General features: G+C 40.6%; 2 protein-coding genes across 3 annotated transcripts in view; one reads left to right on the top strand and one right to left on the bottom strand.

Moving 5' to 3' along the window:
• LOC109891013 (ataxin-7) overlaps positions 1-11,725 on the bottom strand; it is a 51,204-nt gene extending 39,479 nt beyond the window's left edge. The window contains exon 1 of one of the 2 annotated variants that reach the window (XM_020483248.2): positions 11,577-11,725. The gene's annotated coding sequence lies outside the window, so the exon portion shown is untranslated. The other variant, XM_020483247.2, reaches the window with a different exon arrangement.
• Positions 11,726-11,748: 23 nt separating this feature from the next.
• thoc7 (THO complex 7) lies at positions 11,749-17,485 on the top strand. The gene is made up of 8 exons (XM_020483250.2): positions 11,749-12,356; positions 12,775-12,895; positions 13,922-14,049; positions 14,186-14,272; positions 14,453-14,510; positions 14,627-14,693; positions 15,024-15,093; positions 17,277-17,485. Exons 1-8 carry the CDS (start codon positions 12,338-12,340, stop codon positions 17,333-17,335), a joined length of 609 nt encoding a protein of 202 aa, XP_020338839.1. The 5' UTR covers positions 11,749-12,337; the 3' UTR covers positions 17,336-17,485.
• The last annotated feature ends 787 nt before the right edge of the window (positions 17,486-18,272 follow it).

Here is an 18,272-nt window from a genome sequence, read left to right on the forward strand (position 1 = left end):
TTAACTTGGGTCAAATGTTTCAGGTAGCCTTCCACAATAAATTGGGTGAATTTTGGCCCATTCCTCCTGACAGAGCTGGTGTAACCGAGTTAGGTTTGTAGGCCCCCTTGCTCACACACGATTTTTCAGTTCTGCCCACAAAATTTCTATGGGATTTCTTCTGACCGACTGGAATTCTGATACAGTGCATTATAAGTGAAATAATCTGACTATTAACAATTGTTGGAAAAATTACTTGTGTCATGCACAAAGTAGATGTCCTAACCGACTTGCCAAAACTATAGTTTGTTAACAAGACATTTGTGGAGTGGTTTAAAACTCATTAAAACTTGTTTTTCAACCACTCCACAAATGTCTTGTTAACAAACTATAGTTTTGGCCAGTCGGTTAGGACATCTACTTTGTATGACACAAGTCATTTTTCCAACAATTGTTAATAGACAGATTATTTCACTTATAATTCACTGTATCACAATTCCAGTTGGTCAGAAGTGTACATACACTAAGTTGACTGTGCTTTTAAACAGCTTGGAAAATGCCAGAAAATGATGTCATGGCTTTAGAAGCTTCTGATAGGCTAATTGCCCTCATTTGAGTCAATTGGCGGTGTACCTGTGGATGTATTTCAAGGCCTACCTTCAAACTCAGTACAGCTTTGCTTGACATCATGGGAAAATCAAAAGAAGTCAGCCAAGACCTCAGAAAGTAAATTGTAGACCTCCACAAGTCTGGTTCAATCCTTGGGAGCAATTTCCAAACGCCTGAAGGTACCACGTTCATCTGTACAAACAATAGTACGCAAGTATAAACACCATGGGACCACGCAGCCATCATACTTCTCAGGAAGAAGACGTGTTGTCTCCTAGAGATGAAAGTACTTTGGTGTGAAAAGTGCAAATCAAAACCAGAACAACAGCAAAGGACCCTGTGAAGATGATGGAGAAAACAGGTACAAAAGTATCTATATCCACAGTAAAACGAGTCCTATATCGACATAACCTGAAAGGTCACTCAGCAAGGAAGAAGCCACTGCTCCAAAACTGCCATAAAAAAAGCCACTGCACATGGGCAAAGATCATACTTTTTGGAGAAATGTCCTCTGGTCTGATGAAACAAAAATAGAACTGTTTGGCCATAATGACCATCGTTATGTTTGGAGGAAAGGGGGAGGCTTGCAAGCCGAAAAACACCATCCCAACCGTGAAGCACTGGGGTGGCAGCATCATGTTGTGGGGGTGCTTTGCTGCAGGAGGGCCTGGTGCACTTCACAAAATAAATGGCATCATAAGGATGGAAAATTATGCGGATATATTGAAGCAACATCTCAAGACATCAGTCAGGAAGTTAAAGCTTGGTCGCAAATGGGTCTTCCAAATGGACAATGACCCCAAGCATATTTCCAAAGTTGTGGCAACATGGCTTAAGGACAACAAAGTCAAGGTATTGTGGGCAGAACTGAAAAAGCATGTGCGAGCAAGGAGGCCTACAAACCTGACCCAAAATTCACCCAACTTATTGTGGGAAGCTTGTGGAAGGCTACCCGAAACGTTTGACCCAAGTTAAACAATTTAAAGGCAATGCTACCAAATACTAATTGAGTGTATGTAAACTTCTGACCCACTGGGAATGTGATGAAAGAAATAAAAGCGGAAACAAATCATTCTCTCTACTATTATTCTGACATTTCACATTCTTAAAATAAGGTGGTGATCCTAACTGACCTAAAACAGGGATTTTTACTAGGATTACATGTCAGGAATTGTGAAAAACAGAGTTTAAATGTATTTGGCTAAGGTGTATGTAAACTTCCGACTTCAACTGTATATATCTTAGAGGCACCATATGGAGAGTGTGAGAGGCCAGAGGCCAAATCAAACTCTGTACCACATCGCCATGCACCTCCCAAATGTTGTAACATTGCGCAGGGCTCTGTATAACTCCGCATTGATATGATTCGTTGACTATAGGTGGGGGCGGTAGATCCTGTAGAAAACACAAATTCACTTCCTTGACAACAGCTCTGCTTCACGAACACAAGAAGTATGAACGCCCTGACTTCTGCTGAGGCCGTATCACCGTAAATGCTGCATGGCCAACACACTTCTCTATTCAGTATGCTCTCTCTCCCACCAATTTGTGCACATTCATTGTCTCATAACTTCATTGTGTAAATTGTTTGTTAGAGTATATCAATTCCCCATGACATATTTCACCAGTAGTACATTTACCGTTAATTCCTAAACATGTCTAATCTAAAATGTTTTACTTTGGTTACAGTCATTAATGTTCATGCCTTCAATATTATTATTCGTCATCCCCTTATCATTGTCGGAGTGGACACATTGTTTGCAGAGTGCACAACCTATGCTACACTTGTGAGAAACCATTTTTATTTTATTTTATTCCATTTGGGAGTTTGTCAATTTTGTAATCTTTTGTTTGGAGCACTCCTGTCAAATGTTGAGTTAAGACTCACATGCATAGAAGTAGACCTATAGAATTATATAGTCTCGTTATTGTCATTTTTTACTTTTAAATTGAATTGTTTACTTTAGTTTATTTAGTAAATATTTTCTTAACTGCATTTTTGGTTAAGGACTTGTAAGTAAGCATGTCACGATAATGGCTATTCGGCTCATGTGACAAATCAACATTTATTTGATTATAGGGTACCTGGCCTGCACGTAAATGTGGACATATAAATGTACCCATTTGGGGATCTGATAGTATTTCTGATTGGCTTAACACACCATCACCAATGATCTGGGGAGCTCCTCAAAAGGAAGGTTTTCTTCACCTCAAACTGCAAGCAAACAAAGTCTGTTTTTTACATCCATTGAGAATGATTTGAAAAATATTCCCAGTTCTCTCCCTTTCGATAACCACTCAGCGTGAAAGGGAAACATATCATGCTCTGATCCAGTGGAAATGTCATGAGAGGCCTAGCCGATTACTTCTTATCAGTGCTTGACTTGGACTAAAATATTTTCCGGTACTTATTTTGGGTGCTGATACTGTTTATATTAGGTGCAGGAACTCCACAATATTTTGGAGCTAATATTCTATAAGAGGAACAGGAGCTCAAGCAGTAGAACATTTGAGGTGCCAGTACTCAGCTCCGGTGAGCTCTTGCCCAAGTCAAGCACTGCTTCTTATCCCTTGTGCAAATAGACAAGCTTTGGGCTGGACCAAAAGTTAATAGTTGATACAATGTTTAAAGTTTGTTGCAAACAGTCCATGTGTAGCCAATGTGATTTATAGGATATTTATTTTATCAGGTTATTTTCTACATGCAGGTTGCAATGTTGTTGTTGTTGTTTTTATTTGTTGGCTTTATGTAGACTACTTTGACATAGTCTGCAATAGAAGTTACTTTTAAGGTTTCTCATTTTCATTTGGATAGAATTTTGAATAACCACATGACAATTATTTTGAGATATGAAGACTTAATTATAAATTCAATTGTTTCACGAAAATGTGCATTTGAAAACCATAACTGTGATGTCGAACAAAAGCGAGGAGAATAGTTGGGTCAGGCTAGATTTTTTTCTCTTCTAATGCCCTCGAGGCATTAGTCTTATTTCATCAAACCGTAAGCTCAATGCATGTACTTGATTTTATGAAAACACATAGGGTGTGTCTATATATGGAAAAATACATGTTTAAAATGTTCTACCAATCGATTGGTCAAAAGAACAGATGACTTTCAGTCAACCAAGTTTTGTGTTGTTATTGGGGATTGCCCTAAAACACAATGAGATTTAGAGCACTGTTTGTTACAGTGACAATAATCTGGATTCATTTCCACTATAGCTGGGGGTGGGGGGGCCAAGAGACCTGAGGTGGCAGAACGGAGTGCTCAGGTTGGGGTGTAGGGTTTGAGCTGAATGTAGGGAGGGGCAGTTCACCTTGCTGCTACGTAGGCAAGCACCAGGTCTTGAAGTAGATCCGTGCTTCGACTGGAAGCCAGTGGAATGGGCGGAGGAGTGGGGTGAGATGGGACAACTTGGGAATGTTGAATACCAGGCGTGCTGCGGCATTCTGGATAAGTTGCAACGATTTGATGGCACAAGCGGGGAGCCCAGCCAACAAAGAGTTGCGTAGTCCAGACGGTAGATGACAAGTGGATAAGGACCTACAATGCTTCCTGTGTGAGGAAAGTTCATACTCTATGGATATTGTAACATGAACCTACATGAGCGAGTTACTACTTTGATGTTTGCAGAGAACGATCAGGTGTTTTCTAGGGTCACGCCAAGGTTCTTGGCGCTCTGGGAGGGGGACACCGTGGAGTTGTCGACTGTGATGGAGAGGTCTTGGAGCGGGAAGACCTTCCCCTGGAGGAAGAGCAGCTCCGTCTTGTTGAGGTTGAGCTTGAGGTGGTGGCCCGACATCCAAACTGAGATGTCTGACAGGCACGTAGAGATTTGTGTTGCCACCTGGGTGTCAGAAGGGCGTAAGGAGAAAATAAGTCGAGTGTCATCTGCATAGCAGTGATCGGAGAGATATTATTTGCGAGGATATGAAGGAGCCGAGTGACTTAGTGGATTGAGAAAAGAGGAAAGGACCTAAAACCGAGCCCTGGTGTGAGAGGACCTGGTGCAGACATAAATCCTCTCCACGTCACCTGGTAGGTGCGACCTGCCAATATGAGACGCCCAGCTCTGAGAAGGTGGAGAGGAGGATCTGATGGTTCATGGTGTCGAAGGCAGCAGATAGATCTAGGAGGATGGGAACAGAGAGTCAGCCATGTCAGAGTATAGTGCCTCCATGACACAGAGGAGAGCGGTCTCCGTTGAGTGAGCCGTCTTGAAGCCTGACTGGTTAGCGTCAAGAAGATCGGGAGTGGTAGTTATAGACAGCACACTCAAGTGTTTTGGTCTGTAGTTTGATGTCAGAGGGGTCGAGTGTTGGTTTCTTGAGGAGGGGAGCGACTCTGACCATCTTCAAATCAGAGGGCACGCAGTCAGTGGTCAGGGATGAGTTGTTGAAGTGAGGAATAAAATAAATAATAATAATAATAATAATAATAAATGCTATTTAGCAGACACTTTTATCCAAAGCGGCTTACAATCGTGCGTGCATACATTTTACGTATGGGTTGTCCTGGGAATCAAAACCACTACCTGGTGTTACAAGCGCCATGCTCTACCAATTCAGCTACAAAGGACCATGGGAGGTCTCCAGAGATGATCTGGAAAAGGGAGGAGAGGAAAACATCAATGCGTAGGGTAGTTCTTTGTGAGTGGGACCAGTGGACTCAATAGGAGTCAATGAGAAGCGGATGTCGTCAACCTTCTTTTCAAAGTGGCTGACAAAGTCGTCCGCAGAGAGGGAGGAGGGACGGGAAGGAGGAGAAGTTGGAAAAGAGTTTCCTAGGGTTAGAGGCAGAAGTGATAGAAAGTGGCTTTAGCAACAGATACAGAGGAAGAGAAGGTAGAGAAGAGGGATTTTCGTTCAGCTGCACATACTAGTGAGGCCTGTACACGTCCTTAAATCACAAAACAGACCTAGGCTACATAACGACTTCAACTAGCCTAGGTCTACTAGGCTAAGCGTAGTAGAAGGGCTGGGCGATATATCAATTTCATTTTATTAAACCAAATGTATATTTTAGCACAATGTTCCAAATGCCTATCACAAGAATATAGTTTCTCTTAATTTTTTTAATGAGCATTCTCTCTTTTTGGTATAGTCTCCTTTGCTCCTTCTGTACACTTTCTCAGTCACACACACACACACACACACACCAAGCTCCTCCCCCTGCCAATCACAACAACGAAAGAGAACTTCTTCCTCTCTGACAGCAAGCGGTTTAAACTCGCTATTTGCATTTGAGGTTTTGGTCCAACAGAATAGGTCATATGGACACAGAAAACACATTACTGTAATAGAGGAGAAGTTATCCTTTTTATGTCTCAACTCCCAAAAAACAAGCTTATCAATTAACATGATTGTGTCAAATGAATGCTCAGTTTCTGTCGCTGCTACCTGTACCGTGCAGCATTTTAGCCACAGACTGTCATGTGCTAGCTGTCTAGTCTGTGTTTTATAAATGTGCAATGAGCATAACATTGGAAACTTGTTCTCATTCTGACAAATATGCATCTTATTAACCAGGTAGGCCACTTGACTTCAATATATAAACAAAGTGAATAGGCTGTTGTTGAAACAGTTGAAGACAGACAGGAGGGTGTATTCATAACAGTTCAACCGTTCCACCTTGTTAGCAAGCAAATAGATCCATGTTGGCTATACATTAAATATAAAGATTAACTGGTTACTCACTAGCACGTGGGCTTGTGCTTGAGAGATTGGTTATGAGAGCTGTGTACATTTTTTCTATAATGCCTGCTACAAGAAGTTGGTCATTACTAGTGGATGTGCATTATGCATGGTTCTGGTTACATTTTTTTTTTTTTTTTTACATTTTCTTTGACAGATCAGTGATTATTGGAAGAAAGCAGGTTAGTGAATCTTATGGATGTGGGAGGCTTATATTTAGTATAGGTATAATTTTAGATGCAGTGTATTGACCTTTAATCATGCAACAAAGCTTATTTCGAGAAACCAAACTATTTTTTATTTTTTATTTAAAGATATACATCATGAATTGTCCATACGTCTATTAAAAAAAAGTAATAAAAAGTATTATTTAAAAAATAAAATAGAGTTAAGATTTTTAGGGCATATCGCTAAGCCCTACATAGTAAGGAACATAGTGTAGGCTCCATTAGCAATGATAGGAGAGACCTTATCTCGTGGTTTTGTATGGCTCAGTTGGTAGAGCATGGCGCTTGCACCACCAGGGTTGTGTGATCAATTCCCGGGCCACCCACATGTAAAATGTATGCACGCATAACTAAGACTCTTGATAAAAGCATCCGCTAAATGGCATATATTATTATTAGAGTTAAGCCTAGTTCATTCAAAAGCCACATTTTCCAAATTGTACAACTACCAAGTAGGCCTAATCACTTTGAAATCCAGAGAGCCAGAAAATGCCTAGGTTAGTTTGTTTATTTACTGGTTAGCTAGCATTAGCTGCATTAAGTCTACACGCAAATTAATAGTGAGAGTCACTTGGGTCGTTCCACCTCTAAAAGCACAAGAACGAGGATTTGACACACACCATCTCAGATTGTTCTGAAATCATTTTGGTTATGAGAAACATAAGATTAGCATTCATTTGATATTATTTCGATTCAAATATAATTTGATTTCAAAGAAATTAACCTAATAGATTGCACCCAAATTGGCAATTTTAATTCATGTCATATTCAATAAATATCCAATTTGGACCAAACCTCTTTCAAAACAATGAGTTAGACATGAGGAATCCAAAGAAATGTCAAAAGCCACCCAGGGACTCCCACACCCACAACGAGTATGTAGTTGCAGCTCAGAGTACTGTTTCTTCATTCTATGTATTCTCAGTGAATTTGGTGATGTTTTTTTCCCCTTAGTCATTTAAGTTGTTAGGATGGGACATAAACCTACCTCCTGATGTTACTATGTCCTAACCACTAGATGGTGCTGCTTCCCTCTATTAGGTGAAAAAGGTTTTAAGAAATACCCACTTCAAATGTTAAAGGGCTATTTTTACCCTGTAAGCAGCCTATGGACAAGTTATGACAGCAACCCATGCTTTGGGTTCGTTGGCCACTGTGTCAAATTCTAACTTTTTAGCATTTGTGGCAGAAATCCAATGCAAGTCAATGGTACCTATATTAGTATTTTCACACTTTATTTTTTTATTTTATTTAACCAAGTAAGCTGGTTTAGAACAAGTTCTCATTTACAACTGCGACCTGGCCAAGAATAAAGCAAAGCAGTTCGACACATACAACAACACAGAGTTACACATGGAATAAACAAACATACAGTCAATAATACAGTAGAAAAATAAGTCTATATACAGTGTGTGCAAATGAGGTAAGATAAGGGAGGTAAGGCAATAAATAGGTCATGGTGGTGAAGTAATTACAATACACCAATTAAACACTGGAGTGATTGATGTGCAGAAGATGAATGTGCAAGTAGAGATACTGGGGTGCAAAGGAGCAAGATAAATAAATACAGTATGGGGATGAGGATGAGGTAGCTGGATGGGCTATTTACAGATGGGCTATGTACAGGTGCAGTGATCTGTGAGCTGCTCTGACAGCAGGTGTTTCACGCTAGTGAGAGATGAGTCTCCAGCTTCAGTGATTTTTGCAGTTCGTTCCAGTCATTGGCAGCAGAGAACTGGAAGGAAAGGTGGCCAAAGGAGGAATTGGCTTTGGGGATGACTAGTGAGATATACCTACTGGAGTGCGTGCTACGGGTGGGTGCTGCTATGGTGACCAGTGAGCTGAGATAAGGCGGGGCTATTACCTAGCAGAGACTTGTAGATGACATGGAGCCAGTGGGTTTGGCAACGAGTATGAAGCAAGGGCCAGCCAACGAGAGCATACAGGTCGCAATGGTGGGTAATATATGGGGTTTTGGTGACAAAACGGATGGCACTGTGATAGACTGCATCCAATTTGTTGAGTAGAGTGTTGGAGGCTATTTTGTAAATGACATCGTCGAAGCCGAGGATCGGTAGGATGGTCAGTTTTACGAGGGTATGTTTGGCAGAATGAGTGAAGGATGCTTGATTGCGAAATAGGAAGCCAATTCTAGATTTAATTTTGGATGATTGGAGATGCTTAATATGAGTCTCGAAGGAGAGTTTACAGTCTAACCAGACACCTAGGTATTTGTAGTTGTCCACATATTCTAAGTCAGAACCGTCCAGAGTAGTGATGCTGGATGGGCGGGCAGCAATGGGTTGAAGAGCATGTATTTAGTTTTACTTGCATTTAAGAGCAGTTGGAGGCAACAGAAGGAGATTTGTATAGCATTGAAGCTCGTCTGGAGGTTAGTTAACACAGTGTCCAAAGAAGGGCCAGAAGTATACAGAATGGTGTCGTCTGCGTAGAGGTGGATCAGAGAATCACCAGCGGCAAGAGCGACACCGTTGATATATACAGAGAAAAGAGTCGGCCCGAGAATTGAACCCTGTGGCACCCCCATAGACACTGCCAGAGGTCCGGACAACAGGCCCTCCGATTTGACACACTGAACTCTGTCTGAGAAGTAGATGGTGAACAAGGCGAGGCAGTCATTTGAGAAACCAAGGCTGTTTAGTCTGCCAATAAGAATGTGGTGATTGACAGAGTCGAAAGCCTTGGCCAGGTTGATGAATACGGCTGCACAGTAATGCAGATCATATCTGCATTCATATCCAAATCATCCTACAGTATCGAAAAAATGTATGTGGAACTCCATTATATTACTTATAGATGGATATGATGCCTGAAAATGCTAATATTAGGTACCATTGACTTGCATTAGATTTAGGCCACAAATGCTAAAATGTTAGCATTTGAAACAGTGGCCAGGTAAACAAATCCAAAGCATGGGTTGATGTCATACCTTGTCCATAGACTGCATACAGAGTACATAAACAAATATGTAATTTTGTAATTGGGGTCAACTATCCCTTTAACATTGAGGGGGCGGATTCTTAAAATAAATTTTAAAAATCACCTAAAAGCAGGAACAGCATAATCTCATGGTCAGAACCTGGTAATATCAGGAGGTAGGATGGGACATAAGCCTAACAACTTCAATGACTAATTCCTCTGAACAGGGGGGAAAAAAACATCTTCAAATGCACATAGAGTACATTACATAGAATGAAGAAACAATACTCCAAGCCGTAACTCTACACTACTTGTCAGCCAACTGACAAGTAGTGGGGTTGGTGTGGGATTGGTGTGGTGTGGTGTTGGGGTGGGGTGTGGCAGAGTCCATGAGTGGCTTTTGACCATTTCCTTGGATTCCTCATGTCTTACTCATTGATAGAAAAATGTTTGGCCCAAATAGGATGATAGGTACTATATTTATTCAATATTATATTCATGCTATAAAATTGCCAATTTGGGTGCAATCAATTAGCTTAATTTCTCAGATATCAAATAATACTTCAAGGGCCTCCCGAGTGCCACAGTGGTCTAAGGCACTGCATCCCAGTGCTAGCTGTGCCACTAGAGATCCTGGTTCGAGTCCAGGCTCTGTTGCAGCCAGCTGCAACCGGAAGACCCATGGGGCACCGCACAATTGGCCAAGCGTCGTCCGGGTTACGGGAGGGTTTGGCCAGCCGGTATGTCTTTGTCCCATTGCACTCTAGTGACTCCTGTGGCAGGCTGGGCACATGCACGCTGACAAGGTCACTAGTTGTATGGTGTTTCTTCCGACACATTGGTGCGGCTGGCTTCAGGGTTAAGCGAAATTAGGGACAAAAGGGGATTACATTTTTTTATATATCAACAAAATAACATTGCAGGAATGCTAATCTTATCTGTTTCTAACGACAGAAATGATTTCAGAACAATCTGAGATGGTGGGTGACATGGAGCGAAACCACTTGTTAACTTGACTAAAACAATGACTAATCAAGAACATTAGCTATCTAGTAGGTCAAATGTATTATTTGAGTAAATTACATGTTTGTGTCAAAATAATGAAAAAGATTTGCAGCAACAGGAACAAAAAATATTAAGCCTGTTTTACACAATGTCTTTAGGCTACTTTTGGTTTGGTTTGTCAGTTACACTAATCAAAAACCAACGCACACTAGAATCATGCAAATGACTGTCCATATGAACCACACAACATTGTGGCACATAGCATAATTTACGCATAATTTACACTCCATTGAGACAAGCTTAAAAGTAACATCATACTTACTCATGTTTAATAGTGGCTCATCGAGGGGAAAAAAGAAAAAAATGACACTTGTCATCTGACAGCTGATGGTGGCATTGACATTGTACTGTGAAGTGCACATCCCTCAACGATTATGTTCACAAGTTCAACAATTTGTCGAATTACCCTACATTTGCACAAATTAATTAAAGTTAGCTGCTAAAATAGGGCAGAAAAAAACTAGTTGGCCAAGTAGCCAACAGCTTGCCAGAAACAGAAGTTAAACACGTTCACGTTATGTCTATGTGAAGTTAACTAGTTAGCTAAACAACATAGCTATATGGTAGCTAGGTATTAGTTGAACCAATATCTGGGCAGAGGAGATGATGAACTCGTCATATTCATCGTCTCCTCTGCCCAGATACTGGTTCTGGTATTAGTATATTAGATACTAGTATTATATTAGTTAGGGACTGTACTTGCATCTCAGATTGACACCATGGGCAAATTGACAGTTGCCTAGCTAACGTTAGCTCTGGGAATGTTGGATTCCAGATTGCATCACTTAAAACCAAGTGAATAACATGACATAACTCATGACATAACTACAGATTCAAACACAAAATATATCATCTGACTGTGAAATTAGCTGTAAAAGATGCCCATCTCACCAAAATGTAGCTAATTTTGCAATCAATCGAAGAGCGTCTAACATTAGCGCTAGCCCAAGTAAGCTTGCTAGCTAACTAGCTGGCCAGCCATGTCTTCCAATGAAGCTGGCAAAAGCACAGCATAAGTAATTAACAGCCTTAATAGGAACATTATGTATTTGCACTTACAAGGGTCCTGGACGTTGGGGGTGCAAATATGATGGCAGATAGGTGAAAATCTGTTGAATGTGGCAGATATTAAAGTAAGAAGATCGTGAAAAAAAGAACGAATGCAATGCTCACTGACTGTGGAGGTCTTTACCAGGTGCTTCCATGTCTGTTTACCAGAATGCATTATGGGACGCAGACGTCACTCCACCAGCACGCACGTCGCTGCGCTGCCAGCACGCGGTTTCAAAGATCTGAAACTGGTGCCATTTTGTGTCTCGTCAAAGGGGCCAAGTAACAATTTTCAGCAAAATAAATGCACCCTAATGGTGAACGAAGAGGGCAGTTTCATGTGAGTCGCATGCTGTCACAATTAACACGAGGCCTTCTGACCAATCCGTGTCTTTTTTTATTTTTATTATAAAGGTGGGGCATTTTCAGTAGCCTTGTTTATTGGTGCCACAGAGTTTCCAAACTTGTCTTTGTTGGATCTTTCAAGACAACTGGGAACTCGGGGAAAAAACTAGGTCAAATCATGGCGCCAGTGATCTTCAGCTCTGAGTTCTAAGAAGATGCCCGAGTTTCTGACTGGAATTCCGAGTTGGATGACCGTTCACATCGATTTTTCACAGTCGGGAGTGTTTTTTTTTAACGCGTTCCCAGTTGTCTAGAGCGCACTGACGTAGAAGATTTCCGAGTTCCCACGTCGGAGTTGTTTTAGCGCAGCATATTTCCTTGAACAAGTAACGTTTTATTCAAAGAAGAAACTTCGTGCTGGGCAAATGGGTGCAGTAACTGATGGTAATATCGTTAATCGTTTGATATTACCCAATGTGTTGAAATTGGTTTCTTAATCATGAAGCACATACCTGTCTTAAATAATTCTGCATCTTTGAAATTTACATTTTAATATTTTATTGAAGGCCTCCGCTACATTGTTTGGCTAGCTACCGTTACATGTATTTGTTAGGTATGCAAGCTAATGTGCTAGCTAGTGAATCATTGTGTTCAGTATTTCATGAGTACGTGGTGATCGGCGCTACATATCTCTTGTGTTTGGCTAACTACATAATTTTACATAAGTGTCCATGGCGGACCTTTTTGTGTTTGTCATGATCAACCAGTGTGAATGTAGTTTAGCAGCCATGAAGCTAAAGTTAGCTTGCAAAGATTGTAGGTCTGGAGGTCAATGTGCTCATTGCGAACTTCTCCATTACAGACGAAGTTATTCGAAAACGTCTTCTCATTGATGGAGACGGAGCTGGAGACGACAGACGTATCAATGTTCTGTTGAAGAGCTTCACCAAATGGTGCAATTCAACTGGGTCTCCTGAAGAAGGGTAAATGTGACTGCTCTGCCCTGTGTGATACGCCGTTGTTGTTACTAGCTAACGTTAGCTACCACCAATCATTGCTTTCAAGGAGAGGTTGATTTGACTGACAATGTTTATGTATTTGTGTTTTATTTAACTTTTTATTCTAACAGTAGACATAATTGAGACCTAGGTCTCTTTTTCAAATGCACCCAGTATAATACAACACGAATATACACATCGAATATATATGGATGGTGGCTAGATGTAAAGCACAAATAGAACCGCACAAATCACCAAGAGAAACAGTTGGATTCCTCCACAAATAAGTCTCAAATCAATACTTTAAATTGCCTAAACAGCACCAGAACATCAAGATGAAATGTCTTCTAGAATTTTGTTCCAGCAGTATGGGGCATTAAAACTAAAAATAGATTTACCTAGCTTGGTGGAGAATCAAGGAACCTCAAGAGTTAACCAATCCTGTGAAGTGGTTTGGTAATTCTGTCCACACTTCAACAGCAAAGTTCGATAAGACGTATGTTTTTGAAGAAGGTCCTTGTAAACAAAAAGGAGTAATGTAGAGATCTACGGGTCTTTAGTGAAGTTCAGCCAACCGTTTGATGCATTGATGAATATTGAAACTGTATCAAAATAAAGGGCACTATGCTTCCATTCAGCCGCAAGAGCATAAGTGATGTCGGGAACTGATGTTTGGCGATTAGCCCTGTAGCAGGGCATAAATTTAACAAACTGACTTGTTGGGAAGGTGGCATCCTATGACAGTGCCACGCTGAAAGTCACTGAGCACTTCAGTAAGGCTGTTCTACTGCCAATGTTTGCCTATGGAGATTGTGTGCTCAATTGTATATACCTGTAATCAATGGATGTGACACAAATAGCCGAATCAGTTAATTTGAAGGGGTGTCCACATAGTTTTGAATGTGTATATATGTATGTGTGTGTGTGTGGTGTTTGACTTTCGTTGATGTTTACATCAACTGTTATGTAAACTATCTCAAAAGTGAAATTGTAATGTATTCCTCTTTGCAGATTCACACAGTACCAGAGGATGTTGGGTACATTGGCACAATGTGAATTCTCAATGGGGAAGACCTTGCTGGTGTATGACATGAACCTCCGGGAAATGGAAAACTATGAGAAAATATACACTGACATTGGTGAGAGAAATGGCATCTCAGTCCTTTACACAAGGGTTCCCGTACTTGTTTCTGGACTGAGTTAGGCAACCCTGCATTACACTGTTCTACTGTCAGAACTTATAATCACGCCATATTTGATTCTCTTTCTCTTCAGAACAAAACATCACATCAGCACATGATAAAATATCAGAATGCAAAAAGGAGATCCAGAGGGCAAAGAGAATACGAAAGAATCGTCAAGGTGAGGTTAACCCGGGTTCACTTAAATATGTATTAAAGTGCAAGATGGCTATATACATTTTGGGGAAATTATCTATTGTTTTAACTTGCACACTTTGATTAGTCTTGTGTCAATACTTTTAGTACAGGAATCTGGTACTGGAGTAAACTTAAATGTCGCTGGTGTCCTTTAATTTTGCAGAGTATGATGCACTGGCAAAGGTCATCCAGCAACATCCAGATCGCCATGAAACACTGAAGTGAGTGTACGGCCTCTTTTCTCTACATGTTTTAATGGAGGCAGCCAACATGTACAGGTATACATGCACATGCCGATATTAATTTAGATTTTAAATGTGATCTTTTTTCACCACAGGCAGTTGGAGGCACTTGACAAAGAGCTCCAGCAGTTGTCTCACATCAAAGAGAATGTGGAAGATAAGGTAGGCCTGTTTCCTGTGTGTTTTATTTGACTATCTTATCGACTAATCTGTGCCCCCGCACATTGATTTTGTACCGGTACACCCTGGAAATAGCCTTGTTAATGTTATTGTATTGTTGCTCTTCGAGAAAAAAAAAAAAATACATTTAACTTCATTTGAGTAAATACTTAACACTTATTTTTCTTTAAACTGCATTGTTGGTTAAGGGCTTGTAAGTAAGCATTTCACTGTAAGGTCTACACCTATTATTAGGCGCATTTGACAAATAACATTTATTTAACTATTGATTTCTATGGTGTTTTGTGAATATATTGTCTGTTTGTCCCTCAGCTGGAGTTGAGGAAGAAACAGTTCCATGTGCTCCTCAGTACCATCCAGGAACTACAGCAGACACTGGAGAGTAAGTATGACTGTTGCCGTTGTGCTCTCCTATGGCAAGATGGGCTATGGGTATGCTGGACTATGTGGCGATCATTATACAAGGGGTGGGTCTCATCCTGAATGTTATTTTTTTTTACTGCATTCCAGACGGTTTCTATTCCAAAGGTTACCACCGGCTAAATCGATGACGTTAAAATGCTATTTACTCTGTTCAATCAGACTGCGCAATCCACTGTCTCGACAGTCCAGCCATTCACTTTATAAACTCTCCACTTTAAAAAGCATCTAGACATTCTCACATTTTAGACTAACATCTAGTTTTCAACAGCGGAGATTTCTATAAACCTTGCTGTCTGTCTCTGACATTTGCAATATTGTTTCAATATTCAAATTCGATCTCCAGATGTTCCATAGTAATGAATGTGTTGGGATCAGGCAGGCAGCTTTTGTCAGCCAGGCGAAATCACGAAGCATCATCATTTTTATGGCTGTTTGCTACCGGTCAAAAGTTTTTGAACTCCTACTCATTCAAGGGGTTTTCTTTATTTTTACTATTGTATACATTGTAGAATAATAGTGAAAACAAACTGTGAAATAACACATGGAATCATGTAGTAATGAAAAAAGTGTTCAATAAATCAAAATATATTTTATATTTTGAGATTCTGCAAATAGCCACCCTATGCCTTGATGACAACTTCACACACTCTTGGCATTCTCTCAACCAGCTTCACCTGGAATGCTTTTCCAACAGTCTTGAAGAAGTTCTCTCATATGCTGAGCTCTTGTTGGCTGCTTTTCCTTCACTTTGCGGTCCAACTCATCCCAAACCATCTCAATTTGGTTGAGGTCAGGGGATTGTGGAGACCAGGTCATGTGATGCAGCACTCCATCACTCTCCTTGGTAAAATAGCCCTAACACAGCCTGGAGGTGTGTTAGGGCTATTTTATTTTAATGATAGTCCCACTAATCACACACCAGATGGGATGGCCTATCGTTGTGGTAATCATTCTGGTTAAGTGTGCCTTGAATTCAAAATAAATCAGACAGTGTCACCAGCGAAGCACCCCCACACCATAATACCTCCTCCTCCATGCTTTACGGTGGGAAATACACATGCGGAGATCATCCACCGGTCTAATGTCCATTGCTCGTGTTTCTTGGCCCAAGCAAGTCTCTTCTTATTTGTGTCCTTAAGTAGTGGTTTCTTTGCAGCAATTTAACCATGAAGGCGTGACTCTCCTCTGAACAGTTGATGTTGAGATGCGTCTGTTACTTGAACTCTGAAGCATTTATTTGGGCTGCAATTTCTGAGGCTGGTATCTAATGAACTTATCTGCAGCAGAGGTAACTCTGGGTCTTCCATTCCTGTGGTGGTCCTCATGAGAGCCAGTTTCATCAAAGCACTTTATGGTTTTTGTGACTGCACTTGAAGAAACGTTAAAAGTTCTTGACATTTTCCTGGTTGACTGACCTTAATGTCTTAAAGTAATGATGGATTGTCATTGCTCTTTGCTTATTGGAGGTGTTCTTGCAGTGGTGTAGACTTGGTCTTTTACCAAATAGGGCTATCTTCTGTATATCCCCCTACCTTGGCACAACACAACTGATTGGATCAAATGCATTAAGAAGGAAAGAAATTCCACAAATTAACTTTTACCAAGGCACACCTGTTAATTGAAATGCATTCCAGGTGACTACCTCATGAAGCTGGTTTAAAGAATGCCAAGAGTGTGCAAAGCTGTCAAGGCAAAGGGTGGCTATTGGAAGAATCTCAAATATAAAATATATTTTGATTTGTTTACATTTTCTTGGTTACTAGATTCCATATGTGTTATTTCATAGTGTTGATGTCTTCACTTATTCTACAATGTAAAAAATAAAGAAAACCCCTTGAATGAGTAGATGTTAACTTTTGACCGGTAGTTTTGTATCTATACACTATCAATAGAAAACAGGTCAAACAAAGCACAGTTAGTTTGCGGTCTTTCTAGCTTCAGTTTCATTAAATGTCACCTAGAAAACAGCGTAGTGCAAATACAGCTAATTTGCTCTTCTGGCTGCACTTTTTGCCGTGACTTCGTCTCAGGCCTCACACCAGTACCAATATATCCTCCAAACACCAGCTTCAGGCATTATTACTTAAGCGATTGAGATCCACCACCCTTCTGTAATTATGTTTATGGATTTTGTTTTGTCAGATGATGAGAAGTCAGAGAATGATGATGCTCAGGAAAGCTCCATGGAGAATGGAGAATGAATTCATCTCGGCTGTCAATGTAATTTAGTTAGGTACAATTTTTTTGATAATGCTTTGCATTTGAACAATGAAGTTTCACTTGAGTTGACATTTTGTTTTTATAATACCTGTATGTATTTTTGCTGAATAAAGTTGTCAATTGCTCTTCCACATTCTCTCTTCATTAGAATGTCAGTGGGGTTAGGGAAGCTGTCACTGGGTGGGAGTGTAGCCAGGGGTTGTTGTTTTCCTATATTCACCTTGGCACTACCATAACTTTGGTTTGAGGATCCTCTCACAAATGTATATGTATCCACCAGGGTTTGGAACCGGTTCAGGGAACAGAACCAAAAACCGGATAAGCACGTCATTTTTCAAGATATGAAACCTGGAACAGAAGTTCGGAAACAGAACTGCTATTTTAAAAGTATGGGAACTGTTTTACGTTCCAGGCATTTTTTTTCCCCACTAGTCTCACAACAAAAACACAACAAAGCTCCCATGACACTCGAACTTAATCCAGTGTCTGCCTGCAAGCTGAAAATCTTTGCCTGTGTGTGTTTAGGCTACCTGCCCCTCTGAAGCATAAGCAAACTGCTGACGTTACAAGCTTAAATAGGGAGATGGGAGAGAGAGCTTTTTATTATATAGAGAATGTATTAACCTTTCAATGCTAGTTATCGATACACTTTAAACAATATATAAGTTGATTGAGAACTCGTTCACAGCAATGACCAGGGGAATAATTACAGGGGAGAGGGTGGGATGAATGAGCCAATTGTAAGCTGGGGATGATTAAGAATTTAGCCCTACTCTTACGCCATGGGATCTTTAGTGACCACAGAGTCATGACACCCGTTTAACGTCCCATCCAAAAGACAGCACCCAACACAGGGAAGTGTCCCCAATCGCTGCCCTGGGACATTTTTATTTTAGACCAGAGGGAAGAGTGCCTCCA

Source organism: Oncorhynchus kisutch, linkage group LG5, assembly GCF_002021735.2.
Source record: "Oncorhynchus kisutch isolate 150728-3 linkage group LG5, Okis_V2, whole genome shotgun sequence".
Taxonomy (NCBI): domain Eukaryota; kingdom Metazoa; phylum Chordata; class Actinopteri; order Salmoniformes; family Salmonidae; genus Oncorhynchus; species Oncorhynchus kisutch.